At 38.6% G+C, this 25864-nt stretch overlaps 1 protein-coding gene across 3 annotated transcripts in view; it reads left to right on the top strand.

The window, feature by feature from the left end:
• Nucleotides 1-25864, top strand: part of LOC116255403 (tetratricopeptide repeat protein SKI3) — a 66245-nt gene that overhangs the window by 10530 nt on the left and 29851 nt on the right. For all 3 annotated transcript variants that reach the window (XM_031631202.2, XM_050078420.1, XM_031631203.2), the window contains 7 exons: nt 3520-3660; nt 3737-3817; nt 8101-8348; nt 8428-8599; nt 9568-9683; nt 9784-9841; nt 11041-11106. In XM_031631202.2, coding sequence (XP_031487062.1) covers nt 3520-3660; nt 3737-3817; nt 8101-8348; nt 8428-8599; nt 9568-9683; nt 9784-9841; nt 11041-11106 — 882 coding nt within the window. The remainder of the gene's footprint in view (nt 1-3519; nt 3661-3736; nt 3818-8100; nt 8349-8427; nt 8600-9567; nt 9684-9783; nt 9842-11040; nt 11107-25864) is intronic.

A 25864-nucleotide genomic window follows, 5' to 3' on the forward strand; every position in this document is an offset into this window, starting at 1 on the left:
TGACTGGCGACGTGAAGACAACAGTGGCTGGGGCGTGAATCAGGCTGGCGACATGAAGAAAAAACTGTCGTCGACTTCTCCTCCTTAGGCCATCTCTTCCACCGTCTCCTTCTCTTCTCCCTCTTCCGTCTTCTTCTCGTGCTACATACGTTTAGTTTGAGTTGACTGTTTTCCAGCAACTGAACCGTCTGGAGGAGTCTATTCACGCTATGAAATTTGCGTGAATAGACTCCAGCCATGGGTGTATACACAACTATGTTTTATCACAGCTGGGTGGGAGTCTGCGATGGTTTATGTTGAAAGTTTTTTTTCTAGCGTTATGGTCAACTGGCCCTGGTGGATGCCCATACCAAAATGCATCGTCTTCAAAGTTTGCAAATTCTGACGCTACATCACCATGGTCGGTGTCCTAATGGGGTGACCAACCTCTGCTTGAACTGGTGGGCCCTCCAAAGGTGTGTGCTAGTGCTGTGTTTGTATTACTCAAGGCATTCCATGTTAATCCCGAGGTGGGGAGGGACCGACACAAGTGGCCTATGAGTGATGGAAGTGGAATGGGTGCCTATCAGGGTATTGGGATGGGGTTCCTGTGGGGAACATAGCTTTAGGTTGTGGTTGGGTCAGTGTGAGAGCCTTAGTGAGGTTCAAGATAATAATTGGGGCTTGGATAGGGGTAATATGAATGGCGCTAGAAAAATGAGGATATAGGTAGGGATGATACAGTTGCTGATAGCCCAAGGAGCTGAACCTTGGGTTTGCGCCTAAACTAGTCATCATATCCCAATTAGGATAGGTGGGACCTTGAATTGAGCCCTGTGGACGATGGAGCCAAGGTGGGAGCTCGATTTGTGGATTATAGTATGTGAGACCTAGTCCTGACTTCGCATAAAGTGAAACTGCGATTTAGTTGGAATCTTATTTGGGCCTAGGTGGTCATGGAATCGCGTATTTGGATGGGGGCAAGTGCTTGAGATTGAGTTTAGGGTAAACCCGAGCATGACCCATTATAGATGGTCTCTAGATGGGTGTTAGGACCCACACCCAAACCTTGATGCCCAAAAATTGGCGCCAAAGTGTTAGACCTGGTTTGACGTTGGTCCGACGATGTTGTGTTCGTGGAATGCCAGCTGGGGCAGATGTTGCCCAAATAAGGGTCTGGGAGCTGGGTTCCGCCTCTTCCTGTGCATGATGGAGAACACCACCGGGTATGTCACTTTGACTCTTCAAAGAAGGGGCTGCACCCGTGTTGACATGATGCTGGTGCTGGTGCTGTGCTGCTCTGACACACACCCCAACCGCATCCTTTCTTATGCAAGTTTAAATATTTTCTATTTTTTTCTTCTCCCTGACCCTTTTCTTTTTTTATGTATAGTAATAGAAGTAAAAAGAAAAAACAGATTAAGCTAAGAAACAAGCTAAAATTATATATATTTTGAATATATACATGTATAGATATACTAATAAATAAATATATTATATATGTACACCCTCACTGCACCCTCGCACCCAAATTTCTTGGGATACGTCGCACCGGCAGCGGCACCAGCACCTGTACCTCGCACTCATGTGACATAGGTAGTGTGGCTGGTTGCAAGCCCTCTCACCGGCAGTTGGTAACTGCTGCATGGTGGTAGTGGATGGAGTGTGATTCTTGCAAGTTCATCAACGAAATATGCACCCACATTGCTAGGGACAATGTAGAAAAATATTGAGGCAACCAATGATACTTGTGTGAGGTGAGCACTGGTGGGTGGAGTAGCTTCGGCTGCCTGTGGGTGGGGGGATGGACGCTGGGTAATCCGGCAGTGAATGAGTGAAGTCTAGCAACATTAAAGTTGGCCAATAAACTTGAAAATTGACCAGTTGATGCACCACACAAGGGTTTGACATCTTTGGTGCGTCTTCTTCTTGGCCTCAGACCTGCGTTTACGTTTTTTTTTTGTTGCTAGATTTCAACCACATATTTTTCTTCCATTCATCAATTTCATTGAGCTGCTTAGTCATGGAAGCAAGGGTTCGACTACTTTGAACCTGGTTTTCACGATTTGCCTCCTCCAGGCAAGATTGTCTTAATTGCTCTATCGTTGTTGTTTGCAAATCTCATACGCGCTTCCGTCAGTTTCAACATTACATCCTCAATGTTTTTTCCTGATTTTTTTTCCTTTTTCTTTGGATTTGTCCATTGCAAGATTGTTCCTCAGGACTTCGACCATCACAAAGATCGAGGGAAAAGCCCGTCTATATTGCCACTTTGATGTAGTGATTAGAGTTCCTCACTTTAGTTCCTGCTAGAATGGCATTAAAGATGAACAAAATTGAAGAGAAACACACAAAAAACATGGGGAACCAATAACAATAGAAAATTAGGTTTTTTTTTAATCTATCATTAGTCGAAACCAAATGAATAAATCCTTTTCTAAGAGTATTGAGCCTTAGATCCTAATTGGATCTCGAACCCTCAACGTAAAAGATCCAAAACCAAACCAATAATTATAATCCATTCAAAAGATCTAAATGGCTACAAATCTAAGATCCAGACTCTAAATCACACTGCGTCAGACTTCAATGCTTGATGTTGTGTTTGCTTGATGCTTGTGTTTGTTGGGTTGTTTTTCATTGACAAATTGATACTTGACACACGATCAATTTGAAATATGCAACCATAATGTAACTTAATGGTTTAGTTTCTTGTTATTACAGAGTAACTATAACTTAACCATGGCGTTGTCTTATATTCTATGTTTAAATGACTTATATTGAAAGTCAATAGTTAGCGAAACTGGCCCCCATGAGTTGACCTGCTTAGTCATGAGTTGCGATTGACTGGGTTTTAAAACTCTTTACACTCTTTGCCAACTGGACAACTTCAAAATTATGCTTCCTAGAACCTTCTAAATATTTCATAATTACCCTAATGAAAAATAAAAGCCTGCAGATGCAGCAGCAGTTGATACGACTGTAGAATAACATAAAATAAGAATTCAAACAAAATAACACATGCATGATTCAAAATTTACAGATTCTAAAGAAGAAACTATTGAACAAAATATGAAAACGCAGTTCTGTATGTGTTTCATGAGTGTGTATGGTGTAAAGAACAAAACTGAAATCATAAATTTTGGATTGGAAAGGACTTGGTCAACTTTGACCGAGTTCTAAATCAGACGGATACGCTCTTGCGTATGTTGACCGAATCCGGTACTGTTTGACCAGTACCCAAGAAGTACCCGGGACAGTAGCAGTACTAGTATCGGTGTCGTACCTGACCGGTACGGATATGCCTGTCTTTACAGCAGTACCCATGTCCGGATAAAGCAAGAATGATACAGCATAAATGACCATCTTCTCAGATTTTGTATGTTTTCACTTTTCTATTTATCTACTTTTTGGATTTTCTTTTTCCAATTTTATTGGAAGTTCATGAGATTTTTTTTTTTGTCATTTGGAAAAACTTCCTAGCAGAGCCTGCCAGGAAATTGCTGAGAACAATATGTTAACATGCAATTGCTATCCTTGCAGGCAGTTGATATGTTTCGTGAAGCTGCAAAGATTGCACCTCAAAATGTGTCTGCACATTATGGACTTGCTTCTGCTCTTCTTGGAATGTCAAGAGATTGCATTAATTCTGGTGCATTTTGGTGGGGTGCTTCTCTATTAGAGGTCTGCTTTCTAGATGTTGTTTTCTCCATTATGCCTTTTAGTGCTTGCTATTCAATGGACATTACTGGTATTGCAGGAAGCTTCTGTCATTACCAGAGGCTGTTGTCACACTGCAGGAAACATGTCGCCCCTTTGGAAGTTGCTTGGGGATATTGAGGTATTGAAGCATGTCATTTTAAAGCTCTTGTTACTAGAGCATATGTCACAATAGACATTTATCTTAAAAGATGGGCTTGATGCGTTAGCTGCTACAGTCCTGAGCTGTACATTATAGAATATCACACAGTTGCAAAAATTGGAAAATTAAATTGAACTACAGAAGATTCATTCAAAAGTTGGAATACTTCAGTTCAGGCATTAAAAGCAAGTAGGAAGCAGCTTGTTTGATAACTTGGGGAAGCTGTGCAAGAACTTGAAAGTTCTCAAGAATTTATGTTTTTGAGGGAATAACCATTTTTGAGTCACAAGACAAATATGTTTCAAGGAAGTGTCTCAAAAGTGTCTTTCTTGAGAATTCTAACAATTGGGCTTTCTTGGGAAATTTTTGGATATTTAAAATATAAGATCAAAAGTTGAAAAAACTCTGATGCTATTTCTAATGGAAATTAAAGAATATATTACTAATTTACTAGAGTTTTTCCTGAAATAGTGCAAAAAATAATATTTTTTTCTGAACTAATGGTAGCATAAAAAATATATATAATGAATATTTGTAATTGTAAATATTTTCTTGTTATGTTCAGTTGTATAATCTTAACTGTTCATGTCATTAGCATAAATTTCTTTTAATATTGCAACATTTTGCAGAATATTTTGATTTTGTGGCTATCTTTTGAGCATACTAATTGGAATTCTTGAGGATGTCAAGATTTTTTACCATTGTCAGTGGATTCTCAAGTTGCAGACTATAAATTTGTGTTTGACATTTTAATGAGAAGGCACACCTAAATTGATTGAGGCTGCGATCACATTGTTTAACCCTCTGATATTATGACCATGTTTTCTGACATGGCATCAGAGGCACAAATCGGGGACTGTTTTCTTCCGAAGGTGTGATGTTGGAGATCTCTTATGTGCCACATGTCAAATATTCATTTCTCTGTTTCTCCTAATCTGATCTTCTCATTCTAAGTCAGCTTGTTGTTTATAATTTGTTCTTCTGTCTACCTATTTTTATCATTCTATACGTCGTTTATTCACATGTTATAATTCTTCATCTACTTATTGACTGCGCCCATGACTCCTATGGTTAAAAACTCACTGAGTCAATCCATTGACTTGGGTGACCTGGCTTGGCTTGTCTTCTTATTGGGTCAACCTGGTAGGCAAACTCGTTTATGTATGAAACTCGACATAACCCGGCCAAGACTCTACTGATGCAGTGACTTGGGTGAGTTTCACATGCAACTCTACTGAATTGGTCGTGCAAGACTTTATAATGAGCGAGTCAATGGTTAAACGACACAATTTAAACAAAAAAAAAAACTTTATGGTTATTTTATAATGATGTTAAGAGAAACCTGTCTTAGATATAGGAGAAACCCAACTGGGTTCATTTCTCTGTAGCGAGGGTTGAAGCAAACCCCCTTTTCATTGTCAGCCAGAATGCGTATGCACCTTTTTCATCCATCGGCCATATTCCGGTAGGTGCGGCGACTCTAACAATGATGTCAGCATCAACAAAGAATCCAGCAGGATTAAGGCACATTTTTTGTTTTTTGTCCTTGTTGTTTGCTGCTTGCACTATTGCCGCTTTTTCTTTTTGTAACCATGTTTGCAGCCACATTTCCAGTATCTTTGTCTCTTACACATTTTCTGCTCTCTAACTCCCTTTCTGGAATTTTTCGTTTCCTCGTGACTCTCTCTCTTTCTCATGGTCTGATGCTCTTACCTTTGCTACTAATTTCTTTGGATTTTGAACTTGGATCGCTCTAGAAGAAATACCATTTTGCTGTGGTTAGATAATAAATTGTGATGCGTAGACTGTTTGCATGGTTAGATATAAATTATTTTCTTAAAAAAATGTCAACAAAAGTTGGCCTGCGTCATGAGTTGACCCACCAAGTGTCGAGTCACAAATGGCCGAATTGAGTCCCAAGTTACGTTGTTTAAAATATTGCAAATGTCTTATTTCTTCCTTAGTCTGTCATCCCCTTTTGCAGGCCTCTTTACTATATGTCCTATTTCTCTCTCTCTGCTCTTTAAAATCTGTTTTGTTTCATTCAAACCTGTCTTTTCTTCTGCACTTTGTTGGGCACAAGTCAATAACATACCCTATTATTCTGTCTAAGCTCTGATCAGCGCCCACATACAACATCAACATTATTTGGTTCCAAATTCAGAGCAATGCCTATCATGCACTCTCTACTGATTCACTTGCCATTTCTTCATCAAGACTATGAATACAAGCAATGTCATCGCCCACTTGAAATGCAGTGCGGACTTTCACAATCTTTACTTTTTTGTTATAATGCTCAATCCACTTGTTAACTATGTCATCTGGTTACTTCAATAAGGTTCCCATGCTTGTGTTGGGGACACAGTAAGGCGGGTACTTGGCCACATAGTCACAGAAAACGCGTTTTTTTGAAAAAAACGCGAAAAAAATGCGATAAATTAAATGGCCGTTTACAACTAAAAAAAAAACGTGTTTTTTTTAAAACATTAAAAACGAAAAAACGTGTTTTTAAAGCTTCTTTTTCTTGTTCTTTTCACTTTTTTCATTTTTTTAATGTCAAACTGTTTTCTTTTTTCTTTTTTATTTGTTGCAAATCTACTTATCTTTTGATATTTGTGTTATTAGTATCTCACTTATTTTATTTTCCCCCCATTTTTAGCTTTTTATTTTTTTAAAAAAAATTAGCATATTTTTCCCATATTTTCCCTTTTTTTTCAAGTTCGCCGTATTATACCTGAAAAAACCTCTCCGTTTAAAACTCCAAAACGTTATTTGTGACTATGTGTGAAATGCAAGTGAGTGTATAAAATCAAATACAAACATGATGGAAGCATCAAAAGCTACAGGGCTGAGCATCTTGCTGAAGATTCACTTAGTAAGCTAGACAAGTTTATGACAAGATATTTAGTCGAAGTGTCAGAATGACACCATTTGGATGTATTCTTACAAGTTAATATGAAAGAAGTATACATGGAGCAACCACTTGTGTACATGGAAGGAAGTTCAAGGGGTTATGTCTGCATGCCAAGAGAGAGCCATATATGGACTTCAAGCAAGCGTTGTGGTCATGGTTTGACATTGCACTGCTTGCCCCTTCTATCCTGTCTTCTCTTCGTTTGCCATTTTTTTTCTTGCAAAATCCCCCATATGTGTATGATCTTCATATTCAAAATATTAGGGAGCAACATAAAAATGATTTTTTTCAATTTCTAGATTATTTTTTGTAAGAGATTGAGCATCAACTGTCTGAAGGTGTCCTATAAACCCATCCTGCATATCCAAAAAGTATGATATGTGTATCAATTTTCATGATTGCAGACATAAAACGGACACCAAGATGATTAGTTTTCTGAAAAATACTATATATACACATAGCACCAACACAAAAGATGTCACTTAAATAGTATATTTGTGCATTATACATAGACATTATACCCATGGTTTGCCCAATACTTCGCCGACACATAAAACTTGATTGATACCTAGATGACTTGGCGATGTCATCATCTGACTTGGTTGAGTCTTGCAAATTTCCTTTTTTTGTTTTTCCTTTGGACCAAGTAAATGACTTCTGTGTTAGCTTGGCTGAGTTTTTAAACATTGGTTTGACAGCAAAGGTCATGGTATTTACTGGAGCTTTAGTTATTCATTTTGCTGCACCATTACATTGTGTTTGTGCATCACCATTTGAATGTGGAAGTCAGCTATTGATCCTCATGCCTGTTTTTGGGAATTGTTGCAGATTGTTCTCCATTATTCGTTAAACTGTGCAGCAGCATTATAATTTATCCATCCCCTTAGTGCATCTTCACAAGCTTGTGCGTTCTCTTGTCATACGAATGATGTTATCTTGATTAAGTCAGCAATCTGGAAGATAATACCATGTTCCTGTGATGTCCATTTCAAAACCTGGAAAGAAAGGAAAATGGTCCAGATAATATGGCTGTAAGCATATAGGAGTGTTAAACAGGTTTTTGAGCTACAAAGCCATGAAAGTAAATGACATTCTTTCTGCATAGAAAATATTTCATATTAGTATTTAGTACCATGTGATAGTTTCGGGTTTTATTGTGTGAAAATACTACAACTATCCGCTTATGCTCCTAAGTTTTGATTTTACTATGTCTTTGTGTTTGTGTCCAGTGTCTCATTGTAGGAAAATAAATGTTCAGCAGCTGCTACACATCCTTAGATGCATCATGCGTATACTATAGTTGGATTAACATGTGGAGGCTCTAATGACTAGTTGCTTGATCTTTCAGATGACCTATGCAAAATGTTCACCATGGTCACAAGAAAATGGATGTTGTGAAATTGATGAGGCAGCTTTTGCAGCCTCTATCCTGACTTGGAAGGAGAAGTGCCAATTGGCTGCTGTTACTGCAAACCGTGCTTATCAAAAAACTCTGCATTTGACTCCATGGCAGGCAAACATGTATGCTGATGTTGCAATTTCTTTGGATTACATTTGTTCCCTGAAACAATTGAAACCAAATGATGGGACTGATCGGTATGTTTTCTTCTTATTCCGTTTATGAAAATGTGATTTTCGTGATACCAGTTGCACAAATTGATCATTCGTCTATCAGGCAGCTAGCAGAGAAGATGTCACTTGGTGGATTGGTTCTTGAGTGCAGCAACAGTGAGTTTTGGATAGCCTTAGGGTGTTTGGCCAATTATGGAGCATTGCAGCAACATGCACTCATTAGGGGATTGCAGTTGTGTGTTTCTCATGCTGCATCATGGTCTTACCTTGGAAAGGTTAGTGAATTAAAAAAAATCATCAATGATTTGACAGGTTAAAGTAAGTTGGATCTTTTTTTATTTTTTTTGCTTGGAGCTTGTTTGGATGTATTTGGAACTTGTTTATGCAAAAATTGTGTTGGGGGGAAGCAATTTTTAATAACTTGATTTTCTTTACTGATGCTCTTTGTGATGTGTGGGCGCAAGTTTAAAAATCTTCCTCCTCCTGCCAGACTACATTGTGCTAACTACAACACTACATTGTCCAGAGGCCTAATTCAACATGTCACCTTTAAGAACCTGCTTCTTGTCTGGTGTCGGCCCAGTTTTTTCACTACAATTTGTCAAGCTCATTGTAGATGCAATTCTCTTAAACAGTGTTTCATCCTTGACAATATCACTAATCTCGGCCCTAACAGTGCAAAGTATACCAGAAACAGTTAGGATGGAGTCATGACCATCCGAGAAAGCGCTCATAACCAATAGTGCTGGTCTCCCTCTCACCAATGAATACAGTTGTGATGATGAAGTACCCATCACCATTGGTCCCTGTTGGATACTCCATCCTGTTTGTTGTTGACAATCTCCATGCCCTTGTATCTCTTCTGCTAAACAATCTCCTTACACATAATGGAGCTGTGACAGCTGGGTGGAGGAAGATCAAAAATAAAGGAGAAGATTGGAGAGTCAACTACTGCAAATGCCTCTAACACATATTTGAAATGAAGTTCTATTTCTTCCTAAAATTGCTCTTCAATCTGACATGTTCAAAGAGACAGAGGTCAGCTAGATATCCTCAACATGAAATTTGAGGAAAAGCAATCAGATTATAATTTTGAGGCCACCAAAGGCATCTCAATCATTACTTTTAGCCACTGAAATATTAAAAAATGCAAATAAAAGTAATAAGGTTATTGAAAATTTTAAGAAAAATATATTAAAAACATGGGCTTTCATTGATTTATCCATGTGTCATCTTCAAGCAGCTCTTTCATAAGGAGGGACATGTGGTCATTTCAAAGCAAACTTTAGATCGTGCTAGAAGTTTAGATCCTTCACTTCCCTTGCCATGGGCTGCCATGTTGACCAACAGTTCTGCTGGGTAAACTATTTAATTTTGTATTTTTTAGCTTTAATGGTGGTTGTAGCTGTTTGGCTCTTAACCATACGAACACTAAATGGATGCACTGTGATGGTTTCAGGGATATTTCATGGGATGAGGCTTTTGAGAACTGTCTTCATTCAGTCAGATTGTTGCCTGTAATGTCCCAACGCCTTTTATTGCATGTCAAAGCTTACATGGTCTTTTATGTGTGCTTATGGATACGGCTCTGGGTATTATAAAGTTTATTCTCTTGATTTAGTGTTAACTTTGGTTGATGATTTACCTGTTAATGTATTGCTCTTTCCCTCAAGCATTCTAGATCTTGAGTCTTAACTATCTGATAGTACAAATGTAGCAGTAGCTAACCGTGATGGTTCATGATATTTTTTTACAATGTTGAAATTCAAAAACACACTGGAATCATACATTTTTTTTTTGTTAATCTTCACACAAAAATGCATTCCATATAAGTGTTCATTAAATGGATTAGCATTTATATTTTTCATGTATTCCAATTTCATCATGTGTCCCTTATTTAGAGATGCTTTGATATTTTTTCTAATATGCAGAAATTCATTTATGTGTTGTGAGAGAATGTAGAAATTGACTTGCCATGTGGGCATGTTTTGTCTGATCTGGTGATAGTTAGATGTACGTAAGGTATCTGTCTGTCGCAGACAAGTTGAATTTTCCATTGTAATCATATAGTCAACTTTCATCTTGGTTCCAATACTTCAGTTTTTTTCAGCTGCTTTCTCAACTGATAGTTCAAACTTCAAACCAGTGTCACACAAAACATGTTATTTTAAAAAAAAAAAGCGTGAAAATGAAACTCCATAAAAAAGGGAAAAGGATGCTTTTTTTTCAAAAAAAAAAAAAGAAAGAAAGAAAAAAGTGTCTTTTTTGAAGTGTGATTTTTTTTGGGGCGGTGGCATGAATTGTAGTTTTTGAAAATTTTAAATGGTAAATTTGGAAAAAGTTAAATAAAATGTAAAGTTAAAACACTTAGTCGACAGAAGGGTAAAACAAGTCGATAAAAGTTTTAGGGTTTATAAGTTTTGAAATTAGGAAAATTTTTGACTTCCGGCGAGTTTTCTGACTTCCAATTCACCGGCGTTCAATGTCGAGTGACAGCACACGAGTGGCATAACTGTCCACTCCGGCAGCAGTACAGCAGTCCCCTGGGCTTGCATGCTTGTATAGATTATTAAGCATTTTCAAGCAGTTTCGGCTCCAGCCTCAAAATTACATATATTAGCATGAGCTGGTAAAAGATGGTCCTGTATTAGTTTTCGGGGTTGTTTACCTCCTATTTAGTATGCTATATGATTGACTAATCTTTTATTTTTTCCAGGTAGTAGAATTCCAACTTGGGCTTGCGAAGCTTGCTTTCATTTCTGGTCATTTGCAATCTTCACAGGTAGGTTGATTCTGACATTCTTAGTGCAAACTAATCATTCATATGATCCATGTAATCGTATGTATGATGGGCTTATGCTTAGATATTTTGTTAATGAAAACAGTGGTTCTCAAATTCATGATGTTTGCCTTTGGCTGCATCATTTTGTTTTTTTTAACCTTTGGTGCATTTTAAATCCTTTGACTCTAATTATGCTTTTACAGTGAAGGCTTGCTGCAGCGTGTTAATGTTTGACACTTCTTACTATTTTGCTTGTCACACGATATCTTTTATACTTGAAGCAGGAATATCTTTTCTATGGAATATAAATTCTGGCTTCTTGAATCCTTTGGTCTTATTTAACTTTTCTTCAAGTACAGTGTTTCAAGTGGCCACTAAATTTCCAAATTTTGTCGCTCATTGGTTGGCACCCGTGCATGCTGTGTTTTCTTAGGAGCATGGTTTAAAAGTTCCTCAGGATGGGGCCTTTATTCCTCTAATTCAAGTGTAGTTCACACCTCAAGGCATATTGATCACAAAAATTTCTATAAGGAAATCTTAGTGGGTTAGAGACATGTATTACCAGTTTTTCAGTTTCTTAGCTAAGAGAGTAGCAGAAAGGGAATTTTACTTTTATTATGAACATGATGAACTTTACGTCTCCTATGGTATAAACTACTGACATGCTGATGCTTTACTCAACTAAGAGAAAGATAAGTTTGTGATAAAAGCATGAACTAATCTACTTTCACCTGTCACAAATCTTACTAAAAGGAAAACCTTCATATGAGGTCAAAGTTGATGTGTGAACTTAGCATGCAAGCTGAGTAGATATATGTAACTTTATTTACTTTAACACTCTATGATTGTCAATCTTCTATAATTCTATTCTTTCAATTTCTTGTCAGAAGCTTTAATAGTTTTCACTTTGTTCTCCTTTTACCATTTTACATACACAAGATTGGATGCCTAGTTGGGATCCATATTGTAATAAAGATCCATTTGAGTCATTTTAGTCGTTCTATTTTTGTTATTCATTTGGAGCCTAATCTGATTGATCCAAATTACTCGTAACCCTATTTAAGGGGCTCTTTCTTGTTTTGGGAATTAACCAATGCTTGATAAACCCTAAATTCTATTGTTTTCTCTTGTTTTTCATTGTTTTCTTTCATTTAAGTTTCATTTTCCAGACGTTGGTGTTCTTCTGGGGATTAGAGTTAATTTTCTAATCGTTGCATCAGAGTGGTATCAGGGCAAGGTCTCTCCTTCACCTTCGTGATGGCCAAGACATGAGGAATGATCCAGCTATGGGAAAATCAAATGAAAATGAAAATGGAAGTTTAGAGAAGAAGCTTGAAGATCTCGTGCTTTGCTTGATCAAATCGATTTACAATATGCACGAAATGGCAAGCACACATGGAGGAAAATATGGAAAACAAAAACATGCTCATGTGGAAAAGGCAAAACATGAAAATCAACTATATATAATGTAACAACCCGACCCACTCTTGGGCTCAGGCCCCTGGTTTGGCGGATCCCAACCTACTCCCTAGCAGTTTCGGCTCCAGCCTCAAAAAGGCTAGGAACCAGGACAGTCATCTCATTAATGACCCCACTTTATATGCCCTTGAAGATCTCTCGCAATCTTCAATACATGACTAAACTTTTGGGGTGTTACAATGTCACACCCCAACCTTTTTGACCCTCAAAAGAAGTTTTTCTTTTTCTTAACATAAAACATTGAGGTGCGACGACACTACAATTCAAAATGAGATGAGCCAAGAAATTTAAAACAATGGGCCAAGCTTTCCATTATATAAGAATTTCAGTTCCTCTGTACACATGACAAAAAATGCCCCAAAATCACAACATTGATGCCTAACAAAAACCAGACATCAATAAAACCAAAACAAAACGCGCCAGCACGATATTTGACCCAAAACCTCCCCAGTAGGATGTGAGTGAAGCCACCTGATCAACCTGCTGCCCTTGGTCCGCCAAATCCTGAAAAAGAAAAACAACTGAAGGCTTAGCCTTCGCAGTATGGTAACAAACTAGAAAAATCCCTAGCCCTCTAGGTAAGGGCTCTGATATGATCTAATCACAACGTAACATATCATTCTTATTCTTATCATTTACATTAACTTTAGTGCATTGACAGTTCCTGTGGGTGCAAAACACAGGCACGTGCACACCGTGGGCGGCCTACAGCCGGGAGACAACCCCCGTGGTGGCCCGAATCGATATGGATCCATTCACGCTGCAGCGGTAGAGCACTCATCCATGGATGTGTGAATTCCAATGAGAGATACTCAGCCTTCCCTAGGACACCCAGGTTGGGAAGGTGGGAGCCCAACACTCCAAGCACAACACACAACAGTACCCTGCGGCTTTGCACCTCCTGCGCTCCGAACAGGCGAAAGCGGGACGTCTCCCAAACACATTGCCACAACCCACTGACCTCTCATCTCTTATTATTTCTTATTTAAGATTATGAAAACACAATCACAAGATGCCCAGCTAGCTCATGAGGTTGGTTCACTCAACGAGTGCCCCATACCTCCAAATGCCTTCACACGAAGGCTACATATATAATTAACATTCTTAGCTAGCCGTCATAGCAATACGGGTACAACTACCCTTCAATTCCATTCATTTGTATCATGCCCAAGGCAAAGCATACGAAAATATTACAACATTCACATCACTTATCACATCAATCATATCTTTGAAAACCATAGCCAAACCACAGAGAGTAGTCTCGATCCGTGATTGACTCGTAGCTGTCCTTTGCAGTTATCATTATAGGATGCTTTCTAATGCACAGTTGGGGTCGAAGAGACACTCGACTCGATACCCCACCTCATCTGTCCTAAGCAATTATCAATTCTAGCATGCACATGCAATTACGTAGTAATTTTCAAAACAAAACTTATCACATAAACATTCAATTCTCATGTATACAATCATTCAATCACATCATGGTCATAGGACCCAACGATCCTCAAAACACACAGTCTAGTTGGCCCCAGGCCGGGATTTGCCTGAAATGCCACCATACCTGTCGCACGTCGCCAAGATATCCAAAATGCCTGAAGCTTTAACCTAGTCACTCAAGGTCTACTGGACGTGACCGGTGTACCTGCAACCACAATGAAAAGGTAAGTTCTACACTCGCTTCGCTTTACCATATATACAAATATGAAGCATAAGCATTGAGGCATGCCATCGCCTCAAGAGGGTGTCAACGGGTAGTATCGACCCACAAGGCCTTCAAAACGAGCTCTTCCCCAAATTACATCCTACTCACAAGCTCTTTCTCAACCAACCACGCAATACGTCCAACGATCAACGCATGCACCACGTGTCTACAAAAATGACTCTAAAACTTCTTAACTCCTTCAAATCTCTACCATGTTTCCAAATAGCTTCGAGGATCAACTTATCATGCTAAAAAGGTCATTATAAGCATGGATCATTGCCTCTTCAAAACAATCCTTGGTTTTCCCCAAAAAGCAAAGTCGCTAACATATCCTAAAATCATAAATTATTAATTCTACCATGCTCAACCAATAATTATACATGCTCCAATATAAAATATTCAACCATCTAGGCTCGATTAGGCGTCGCTCACCTAAATCTTAGTGTCCAAACTGTCGTAGTGTTCCCGATAGCCACCTCAAGTGTTCGATTGAGCGCCAATGCCAATGATTGCTCGCTGCCGTCGCCAACAACACGGCCTAATTGCTGGAAAAAGGGGGAAGACGGACTTCCCTATCTGAAAACCAGCCAAACGACAATCACTATGATGAGAATCAATGAAAAGATGTGACGGAAGAGGTCTGCCTTGAGAAAGAGGCAGTCGGCTATGAGAAGTTGGTTCGGCTGAGGGAGGAAGGTCTGACGCAAGAGAGAAAGGGAGAAGGGACTGTTCGGTTGAGGGTGCTGACAGTGAGGAGGGAGTGCAGGCAGAGAGAGCAAGAGAGTGTGAGAGTAGTAGAGGAAGAGGGATAGCACGACAAGGGAAAATGGGGGAGATGGTGAGGAGGAGATAAATGAGACGAGGAGGGAGCTCAAGCAGAGAGGGAGGGAAAGAAAACGTGCAGCAGGGGAAGGCGTTGACAGAGGGAGGAGGAGAAGAAGGAAGAGGAAGGAGGTGGCAGAGAGAAGTCTGAAGCCTCACCTGACCGCCACTGCCACAGCTCTCGTCGTTGCCCTGCACCAATCCTCCGTCTTCTCCTTCTTCTACGCGCTGGCACGAGAGGCAACAAAGGGGATTGGGAGGAAGATGAGGGAGAAGAGCCCTCGCGTCGGGCTCCTTCACGCCAAAGGGTTCGGGTCCGGATCTGGACCCGCTCCAAATCCACTTGCGAGAAAACAAAAGTGTTACATACAATCCACCCCCCTTAGCTATGTTGAGTTGTTGACAAAAGGACTGGGAAAGTTCGACATTTGAATGGTGAAGACGGGTGAGCAATCGATTGAAACTGGACACGACAATTTGGAGGGCAGCAAAATCCATCGTTTTAATTGAAAATGAACATAAAAAAAATATTAAAATGGGGACAAAAAAGGGGAAACCCAATAGATGTTGAGTCTCCAAGGAACGTCTTCATTGACCTAGGCACTACAGAAATGATGGAAAGCAGTGCCTCCAAGGATGCCCAAATAATGGCTAATCAATCACTACAAAACCTTTTGCATTGTCAAGGAAAAGTGTTGGGTATGGTGCAGCCATTGGTGATACTATTGTTTGTGAAAAGTGACTATAACAGTCACAAAGAATACATATAATACCAAAAAGGCACTAAGGCCAAGTGAAGAAGAGTAATACTCATTCAATAAACAATATAAAGGCTGTAAAACACAGCTTATACTTTACAAAGACTGTTACAAGGATATTTATAAGAGAGAATAAGAAGAGATGAGCTAAACTAGCCGTTGGGCTAGTTCCAACAGCTCTTAATAGAGCTGTTGGAACTGCCAACGGCTAGTTTGGCAGAAATAATAAAAAATAAAAAAATAAAAAATAAAAAATAAAGAGAAAAGAAAGAAATAAACTAAATCCTAAACTAATTCCTAACTAATCCTAAACTAGCTCTTAACTAAGATAATACCTAATTAAGAGATAACAACAATAAGAAATCATATTTCTTAACACCCCCCCTTAAACTTACGGTGCTATCACCGAAAGTTTATCTAAAAGAAAGTTGAATCTGGGAGAACATAGAGGCTTTGTGAAGAAATCAGCCAGCTGGAACTCGGAGGAGACATATGGAAGTTTGATAGTCTTCTTCAAAAATTCTTCACGAACATAGTGACAGTCCATTTCTATATGCTTTGTTCGTTCATGGAATGTTTGATTCTTGGCAATGTAGATAGAACTCTTGTTGTCGCAGCATAAATCAGTGGGTTCTTCTATCTTTATTCCCATATCAAGGAGCATTTGGCGAAGCCAGACAATTTCCATAGTTGTAGAAGCCATGGCTCGATATTCAGCTTCAGTAGAGGATAGTGAGACTTTCTGTTGCTTTTTGCATTTCCATGAGATGAGTGATTCTCCTAGAAAAACACAAAATCCAGTAGTTGAGTGTCTATCATTAGGATCTTCTCCCCAATCAGCATCAGTATAAGCAATCAAGTTCAAGGAGGAAGAGGAAGACATAAATACTCCCTTGTTTATTGTTCCCTTAATATATCTGATGATACGAAGAACAGCTCCCATATGAACGGTTGATGGAGCATGTTGAAATTGACTCACAGTATGAACTGCATGAGCAATGTCAGGCCGAGTGATGCTAAGGTACATCAAGGATCCCACAAGTTGTCGGTAAGGAGTGGGATTGGCAAGTGGAACTCCATCATCAATCTTCATCTTGCTTCCTACTGCTTCAGGAGTTTCTGTGACCTTATCATCTGTTATGCCTGATTTAGCAATGATCTCTGCAGCAAACTTAGTTTGTGACAAAAAATATCCTCTAGTAGAGTATGCAACCTCAATACCCAAGAAGTACGTTAGAAAACCTAAATCTTTCATTTCAAAAGTTTCTTGTAGTAATTTCTTACATTCTTTAATACCTTCCTTATCACTACCTGTAATGATCATATCATCAACATACAGTAGAAGAATTATGATACCTGCAGTAGTATACTTAACAAACAAGGCAGTGTCAGTTAAGCAAGAATGAAACCCATAATCAGAAATAACAGAATTAAAACGGTCAAACCAAGCTTTAGGAGCTTGTTTAAGGCCATAAAGAGCCTTCTTAAGTCTAAGAACTTTCCTTTGAGGAACAGACAACCCTGGTGGTACTTCCATATAAACCTCTTCCATAAGATCCCCATTTAAAAAGGCATTTTTAACATCCATTTGATAGATATTCCAGTTTTTAACAGATGCTAAAGCAATAAGGGTCCTAACAGTAGTCATTCTAGCTACAGGGGCAAATGTTTCCTCATAGTCAATACCATATTCTTGAGTGTAACCTTTGGCAACAAGCCTTGCTTTATACCTTTCTAGGGATCCATCACTTTTAGTTTTCACCTTGTATACCCACTTGCATCCAATAGTCTTTTTCCCTATAGGTAAATCTTGTATTTCCCAAGTTTGGGCTTTTCTCAAGGCATCCAATTCTTCTAACATGGCATTCTTCCACTCAATATATTTGGATGCTTCATTAAAAGTAGAAGGTTCAAAGTGAGAGTGAATGGCATTAATTCTAGCTCTATGAGATGGAGTAAAAGTTTCATAAGACACAAACCTATTGGGTTGTCTTACATTTCTAGTGGATCTCCTAAGGTTTTCTCCACTTTGAGTTGGTTGGAGATCAATGGTCTCATGATGTTCTTCTTCACCAACTTCTTGTTGCCGGTTTCTTCTATGATAAGTGATTATATCCTTGGCCATTCTACTATCATTACCACCAGTGTTGCTATCATCACCATCATGCATTTCATCATCACATTGAGAAAGGAACTTAAATAAAAAGGAATAATCATTATTGTGTTGTGACTCCCCACAATTTTTAAAACCACTTTCATCTTCACAAAACCTTACATTCCTTGAGACAATGATCTTGTCTTTAATTGAGTCATAACATTTGTAGCCTTTTTGGGTTTCAGAATAACCAATAAAAGCACATTCAATAACTTTTGAACTTAGCTTATCAGCCTTGTCATTAAGAACAAAACATTTGCATCCAAAAATACGAAGTCTATTGAAATCGGGTTCATACTTGAATAATTTTTCAAACGGAGTGGTATTATGTAAAACTTTTGAAGGCATTCTGTTTATAAGATAAACAGAGGCAAGTGCGGTTTCAGCCCAAAAGTTTTTAGGCACATTTTTGGAAATAAGAAGGGTTCTTGTTGTTTCAATTATGTGCCTATGTTTTCTTTCTGAAAGTCCATTTTGTTGAGGTGTTCTTGGACAAGATTTTTGGTGGACTATCCCATAGTTTTTCAAATATCTTTCGAACTCATTTGAAATGTATTCACCTCCGGAATCAGTCCTTAAAATTTTTAATTTAGCATTGAATTGTGTTTGTACTAACATGTGAAAATTTTTGAATATCTCAAAAACTTCGGATTTATGTTTTAGGAAATATATCCAACAATACCTAGTGAAGTCATCAACAAAGATCACATAATATGATAGCCCTCCTTTTGACATGATAGGAGAGGGTCCCCATACATCGGAATGAACAAGCTCAAAAGGCAAAGAAGAGAAGAAGTTCCTTTCTCCAAAAGATAAAGATTTCATTTTTCCATGTATACAATCATTACATTTAAAATTTTCAATACAAATATTCTTGGTAGGGTTCATCATAGACAATTTTCTAACATTTGGATGACCTAATCTTTGGTGCCAAACATTGATGTCCACATTTTCAACATAGTGACAAAACTTTTCTTTGGGGATGCATAAATTGTCCATGTAGTAAAGGTCCCCTTTTCTAAAACCTTCCCCAATCAATCTCCCGGTTTGGTGATCCTGCACCAAACATTTATTTGATGAGAAAACAACATCAAATCCAAGATCTGAGATTTGTGACACAGAAAGTAAGTTAAGATTAAGTTTAGGAACATAACTAACTTTTGGAACAAAAAATTTTTGTTTTCCAAATTCTTTTTCAAAATTCCCAATCCCTTTAACACTTAAAGAAGTTCCATCGGCGGTAACAACATTTGATTCTTTTCTTGTTCTTTCAAATTTGGTCAAAGATGATATATTTGGTGTCATATGAAAAGATGCACCAGAATCTAAAAGCCAAGAAAACATACCAGGAGTGTTGGAGATGGATGCCGTTGTTGCTAGTGCTCCGGAATTTGACTCCTTGATCATGGGTTGAAGGGCTGTCATGATTTGATTCAACGTTGTGGATATAGATGATAGATCACATCCTTCATTTGTGACATTTGCGGCCTTTCTTTGATCAAATTGTCTAATGTTGTAATGTCCACCTTGAGGAAATGAAATTCCCCGGTTGTGTTGCCCTCCTTGTGGATATGAAGTTCCTCCTTTGAGAAAATTTCCTCCAAGATTCCGCGATTGTCCTTCATTGTTGTTCAACTTTGGGCAACTAGGTCTTATGTGACCCGGTTCATGACAAAAGTGGCAAATAACTTTATATTCTCCTCTAATTTGATTCTTAAAGTGAGGAGGTCTAAAAGACTTGATGTTGTTTCCAGGTCTAGAGGCGGCTAAGGCTCTTTCTTCTTCTTGTTTTGAGACAAGAACACTATCTTTATCCATTTCTTTGGATAATTTCATTCTAGTTTCCTCTCCACTTAGCTTTGTAAGAAGTTCATGAATGAGTGGAGGAGAGGATGAAGAAAGAAGGGCTGACCTTATTTGTTCAAATTCGGGCCGTAGCCCTTGAAGGAATTGAAAAAACCGAAATTCATCTATTTCATTTCTTCTAATCTCATGGCATTTGCAGTCCAACCCTAGTTCGGGACTTAGTTGATCTAACTCATTCCATACACTAGAGATTTCCATGAAAAATTCTCTAACATTTTTCTCTCCTTGCTTGATACTTTGGGCCTTTTGAATCAAAAGATACTTTCGGGCCATATCTTTTTGGGTGAACATTCCCTTAAGATATTCCCAAACTTCACTAGCCTTTTCATAATACATAAGATTTTGGGCAATTCTAGGTTCAATACTTCCATAAATCCATTCTTTAATCCTAGAATTTTTAGCTTCCCAATCGTCTAATTTTTTGTAATATTCATTCATAGCATTTTGTCTTTCCACTCCATCTAGTTGTTTTTCAATCCCATTTTCTATTTTGGTCAACTTGAGAGTGGGAGGGATAGACGTACCTCTTATGAAGCCCCATAAATATTTTCCTTTGATATGCATTTCCAAACATTTTGCCCATAGTGTATAATTGGTTCCGTCAAGCTTGTATGGAGCATAATAGCTTCCTCCTTCAATTGAAACTTTGGAGTCTTCCATGAGAGCAATACTTGAAACAATAATCTCCAAGGAAGTCAAGAAAAAACTCTTCTAGAAATTTCACCAAACAGTTGGTGAGCAACCGCAGCAAAAAGGCCTTCAAGAAATTATATCCTCCAGCAAAGAATCTCTTCAATCAAACCAGCAACATAAAATCTCAGCAGCAGCCTTTAACAAGCTTTGAGAATCAGCCCAATGGCTCTGATACCATGTGAAAAGTGACTATAACAGTCACAAAGAATACATATAATACCAAAAAGGCACTAAGGCCAAGTGAAGAAGAGTAATACTCATTCAATAAACAATATAAAGGCTGTAAAACACAGCTTATACTTTACAAAGACTGTTACAAGGATATTTATAAGAGAGAATAAGAAGAGATGAGCTAAACTAGCCGTTGGGCTAGTTCCAACAGCTCTTAATAGAGCTGTTGGAACTGCCAACGGCTAGTTTGGCAGAAATAATAAAAAAATAAAAAAATAAAAAATAAAAAATAAAGAGAAAAGAAAGAAATAAACTAAATCCTAAACTAATTCCTAACTAATCCTAAACTAGCTCTTAACTAAGATAATACCTAATTAAGAGATAACAACAATAAGAAATCATATTTCTTAACATTGTTGTGGAATGTTGAAGGCTGTGAAAAATGGGTAGACAAAACTAGTAATGGTGTTCACTCTCTACATGTGACAGTGCTAATGTTTTGGTGGGCCACCCAAATAGAGCCACCCCAGCAGGGGCAGAGCCCAAAATTTTTCATTTTAGGGGCCGAAACTATGTTTCAAAATTTTAAGAGGGACCGAAATAATTTCATGCAATTAACCAGCCAGCATCCCTTTTGGGACCTGGGTCTGTGATACAGCTATTGTAAGCCAGCCTAGGCCCTCTATGTCTGACCTGATTTCACTCGTCTCTGTGAGAGCTTGTTTCCAATTCATGTGTCATCCCAGCCTGTCCCAAACTCATATCAGCTTCAAACAGTACCTTTTTTTTTTATTTTGCATCGGGTCAAAGCCAATGCCTTAGTATGGACTGCGGATGGGGCTTTAGCCTTGGTCATCAACCCGAAAGCTTGAGTCAAGGTTCCACCTATCCCTTTTTGCATCCTACTCTAATTTGGGGAACAACCCGCTCTAGATCCAATTGGGTCGACAACATAACCCCATTGTCATCCCACCTATAAACCATAACCTATGTAACACGGGTACTCCTCTTAAGGAGGAGTACCTGCACGGTACTGGTACGACACCAGTACGGGTGCGGGTGCGGCTTTGACCGCGCCTGGTACGGTCAACGTACTCGGGGTCGAATTTGACATTTTTTTGACTCAGTCAAAGTTGACCGAGTCCAAAATGGTCCAGTTTTATATTTTAACGTTTTTTACAATTTTTACGTTAAAATTATCAAAACCCTTAAAACATTATTTTTGTCGACGATGGTTCTTCGTCTTCACTGTTCACCGACAGAGACCGACAATGGCAGGCGAACGTCGAGTGGCAACGGCAGGCGGCGAACGGCGAGTGGCAAGCGGCAAAGGAGATTTTGTTTGTTTTGTGAAGAACGACAACAGGCGAGCGACGACGGTTCTTCACTTCATCTTCATTTTTTGTTCTTCTGTTTGCTGTTTTCTTCATTTTTGATCGAGCTCTGTTCTTCCGTTCTTCCATTATTTCATAAGACTGTATATTTTGTGGTTGTTGTTGTATTTGATCCGGCGGCCAATTAGAGGGGCTGCTTGCCGGAATTTTGCAGAGGGTTTCTTTGACCCTCTGCCTTGAGGCGGAGGATTTGCACAGACCCTGCGCCTCGAGGCAGAGGGTTGAGGTGGAGGGTTTCAGGAGTTGAGTTAGATAGAGAGACAGAGAAAGAGAGAGAGGACTGAATGAGACTCACCTGAAAAAGAGAGTTTCCAGTCGCCAGTCGCATGTGATTGGAAGATGGTGGTCGTAAGAAGAGCAAGGAGAAGAGAAGTGGGAAAAATCAGAGAGAGAGAGAGGGAGAGGGGAAGAACAAGGGTTTCAGTTTCCAAATTGTATATATATGTGTGTGTGTGTGTGTGTGTGTGTGTGTGTGCGTGTGTGTGTACGGCTGTACTTCCGCACCCAAGTTTTTTTGAAAATGGTCCATACCCGCACCCGTACCCATGTGACATAGTCCATACCCAAGATTTCTGTTTATTGGAACCAGAATTGTATTCCTAACTAAAATCCAAATCATTGTCACAAATCTGGTTTTTGAGTATTAAACGACAAGTTTTTTCTCGGGTAAAATATGCAAAGTTAAACATTTCAGGAAAATCTTGACAAGTTTTAAAAAAATAAAAATAAAATGTGAAAATAAAAAACTGATAATTAAAAAATGTAAAACACGTGAAAAAATATGAAAAAATGAAAAAGAAACGAGAATAAAATACAAGCTTTTTTTGAAAAAAAAAACGTCCTTTTCCTGTTTTTTCGGCTGATTTGTTTTGAATGGTGTTTTTTCATTTTCATTTTTTTTCAAATAAAATGCATTTTCTGTGACAATGATCCAAGCCCACCTTTCATCCCTTATCTCAATGTCCAAACCCAGCCCAACCCAAAACTAAAACCCAAATCAGACCACCTTGTCTATGGCCATTTCTCACCATGAACCAGATCCAAGTCCTACTCAGCCGCACCCTCGTGGGCTGCCCATGTTGGTGCCTCCTATCTAGCAAGATAGATAGGGGTAGGCTTTAGGAGTACAAGTACCAAATTGGCCAGCACCCTATGTCACATAGGTACGGGTACGGGTGCCGGTGCGGGTACGGGTACTGAGCATTTTTAAAAAACTTGGGTGCGGGGATACGGCCGTATATATATATATATGTATCAAAATAAAAAATATACATCAACATAAACAAATAAATAACATAGAAAATATATATCAACGGCTGTTGCAGCAGTGTGTTTAAGAAACCTATGAAAAACTTTAAACATATAGACAACCAAGCAGCCCCCTAGTCAAATATGAACATCAATCGAATTTTCACATCTAAAGAATAGAATAAGGTGGAAAAAATTAAATCAACGTAAAATTAAGTAGTTTGGATCTATATGTTAAATTATAAATCCTTCACCAGCACGTTGAAGAGGAGTCTCTTAGGATTCCACCTCCTTGTAGAATGTGTTAAAATATTTAATGTCCTTGTAACATGTGAAGAGTCTCCTAGGATTCTATGTTGTAGTTAATATCCTTGTTATATGGGAAGTCTCCTAGGATTCTATGTTGTAGTTAATATCCTTGTAGTATGTGAAGTCTCTTAGGTTTCTATGATGTAATTAATGTCCTTGGAGCTTGTGAAATCTCCTAGGATTCTACGATTGGAGACTCTTAGAATTCTGGAAATGGGATTATAAATAGAGGCCGTGCAAACCATTTTGGCAACGGCTTCTTCTCCTCAGTTTCTTCTTGTTTTCATTCTCTCTCTCTCCCTCTCTCTCTCTCTCTCTATATATCTCTATCTTCCTGTGTGAGTGTTGTTTTCGGGTTATAGATATTGGTGCTACATTTCTATCATGGTATCAGAGCGCCAGGCTACGTTATCTCTACCAAACGAAATGCCCAAACAGGTCTGATTTGGTTAGAACTCTTTTCTCATCTTGTCTCTATCCTGAATTTACTTTTCTCTTGCGCAATTCTTGTTCCTTTTTCTTCTTGCTTACCCAAGGACACATCTTGTTATATCGTGTCTTCTTTCCCTCTCATCTTCTACCTATATACCATTCCTTTCTGCTGTCATGGAAAACCTTTCGCATTCTGGCATGTCCTCAAGTTTTCTTCCTCACCTTATTACCGAAAAACTCAACCATGAGAATTATCTGATCTGGAAAAGGCAAATGATGCCTTTCATAAGAAGTCAAGGCCTCTTTGGACATCTCGATGGTTCAACAAAGGCTCCACCAATATCCGTCTTACAGGAAATAAAAAATGAGGCAGGAGAAGTTATTGCTGTTCATGAAGACAATAATCCTGAACATGCTATGTGGATGAGACGTGATCAAAGTCTGGTTGCGTATATTTTGTCCACTTTATCTCAACAAGTGTTACTTTCAGTTTCTGATGATTGTACTGCAGAAGAATTATGGGAAACCCTTGCTGATACCTTTTCCCAAATATCAGAAGCTCGAATTATGTACTTAAAGAAAGAATTTCAGAATTTGAGCAAAGGCTCAACGTCTATCATGGATTATTTGGGGCGTATTAAGGCCGTCGCAGACCAACTTGCTGCCTCAGGGAATAACATTTCTGATAAGGAAAAGGTGCAGCAAACCTTGAATGGACTTGGGCATGATTATCATGCTTTTATTACAGCTCTTGAGGTCCTTCCTGTTCTGCCTTCCTTCAACGAACTACAAGGTAAACTTCTCCAACATGAAATGAATATGAAAAGAGTCATTGAAAGGACTGATCAAGGGAACTCCCAAAATGTGTTGGCTATGAATGTAAAGTTTGGTAAGAGCCATGGGAACTCCAACCATGGTGGTCGTGGCATTCTACCAACACCACATAACCAAGGTATGTCTCCTTTGGATACTTCAAGAAAAATACCAATTTGTTTTCAGTGCAACAAGAAAGGACACATGAAGGCACAATGTTGGTTTAATCCTCAAAATAAAAACAAAGGGGTAAGACATGATTATAAACAAGGAGGACAAAGTTCTAAATCCACCGCTGAAGATATGCAACAGCTATTGATGGCCGCATTCTCAAAGATGACTATAAAGCAAAATGAGCAGGGAGAATGGTTCTTGGATTCAGGTGCAGCTACCCATGTGATAGGAAATGCAGGTAAATTGACTAACTTATCCCCTCATTACGGTAGAAGTTGCATTATAACAGGTGATGGAAAATCTCATCCTATTACACATATTGGAAATGCACATATTCCATTGTCATCCTCGTCTCTATCACTGTCTAATGTTGTTCTTGCTCCCAATATCAAAAAGAACATCATATCCATTTCTAAACTCATTGATGATACAAGCTCTTCTGTTGAATTCACACCTTCTTCTGTCTATGTCAAGGACCTCCAAACGAAGAAAATGTTCGCTAGAGGGGAGCGTCAAGGGAATATGTACGTCCTCAAGGAATGTCTACCCAAGGATTCATCCACTTTTGATATAGGATTGAAGACATTTTCTCTTTCTCATAATGCGTCATCAGTGCCAAGTTCTTGCCATTTTCAATCAAAAGTAAGGGGCCCTAACCAATTTTTGGAGTCTGATTTGTGGCATAGTCGGCTAGGACATTGTGGTCGACATTTCATTGAAAAACTTGTCACAGATAGTCTCA

This window comes from Nymphaea colorata, chromosome 6 (genome assembly GCF_008831285.2).
Source record: "Nymphaea colorata isolate Beijing-Zhang1983 chromosome 6, ASM883128v2, whole genome shotgun sequence".
NCBI lineage: Eukaryota > Viridiplantae > Streptophyta > Magnoliopsida > Nymphaeales > Nymphaeaceae > Nymphaea > Nymphaea colorata.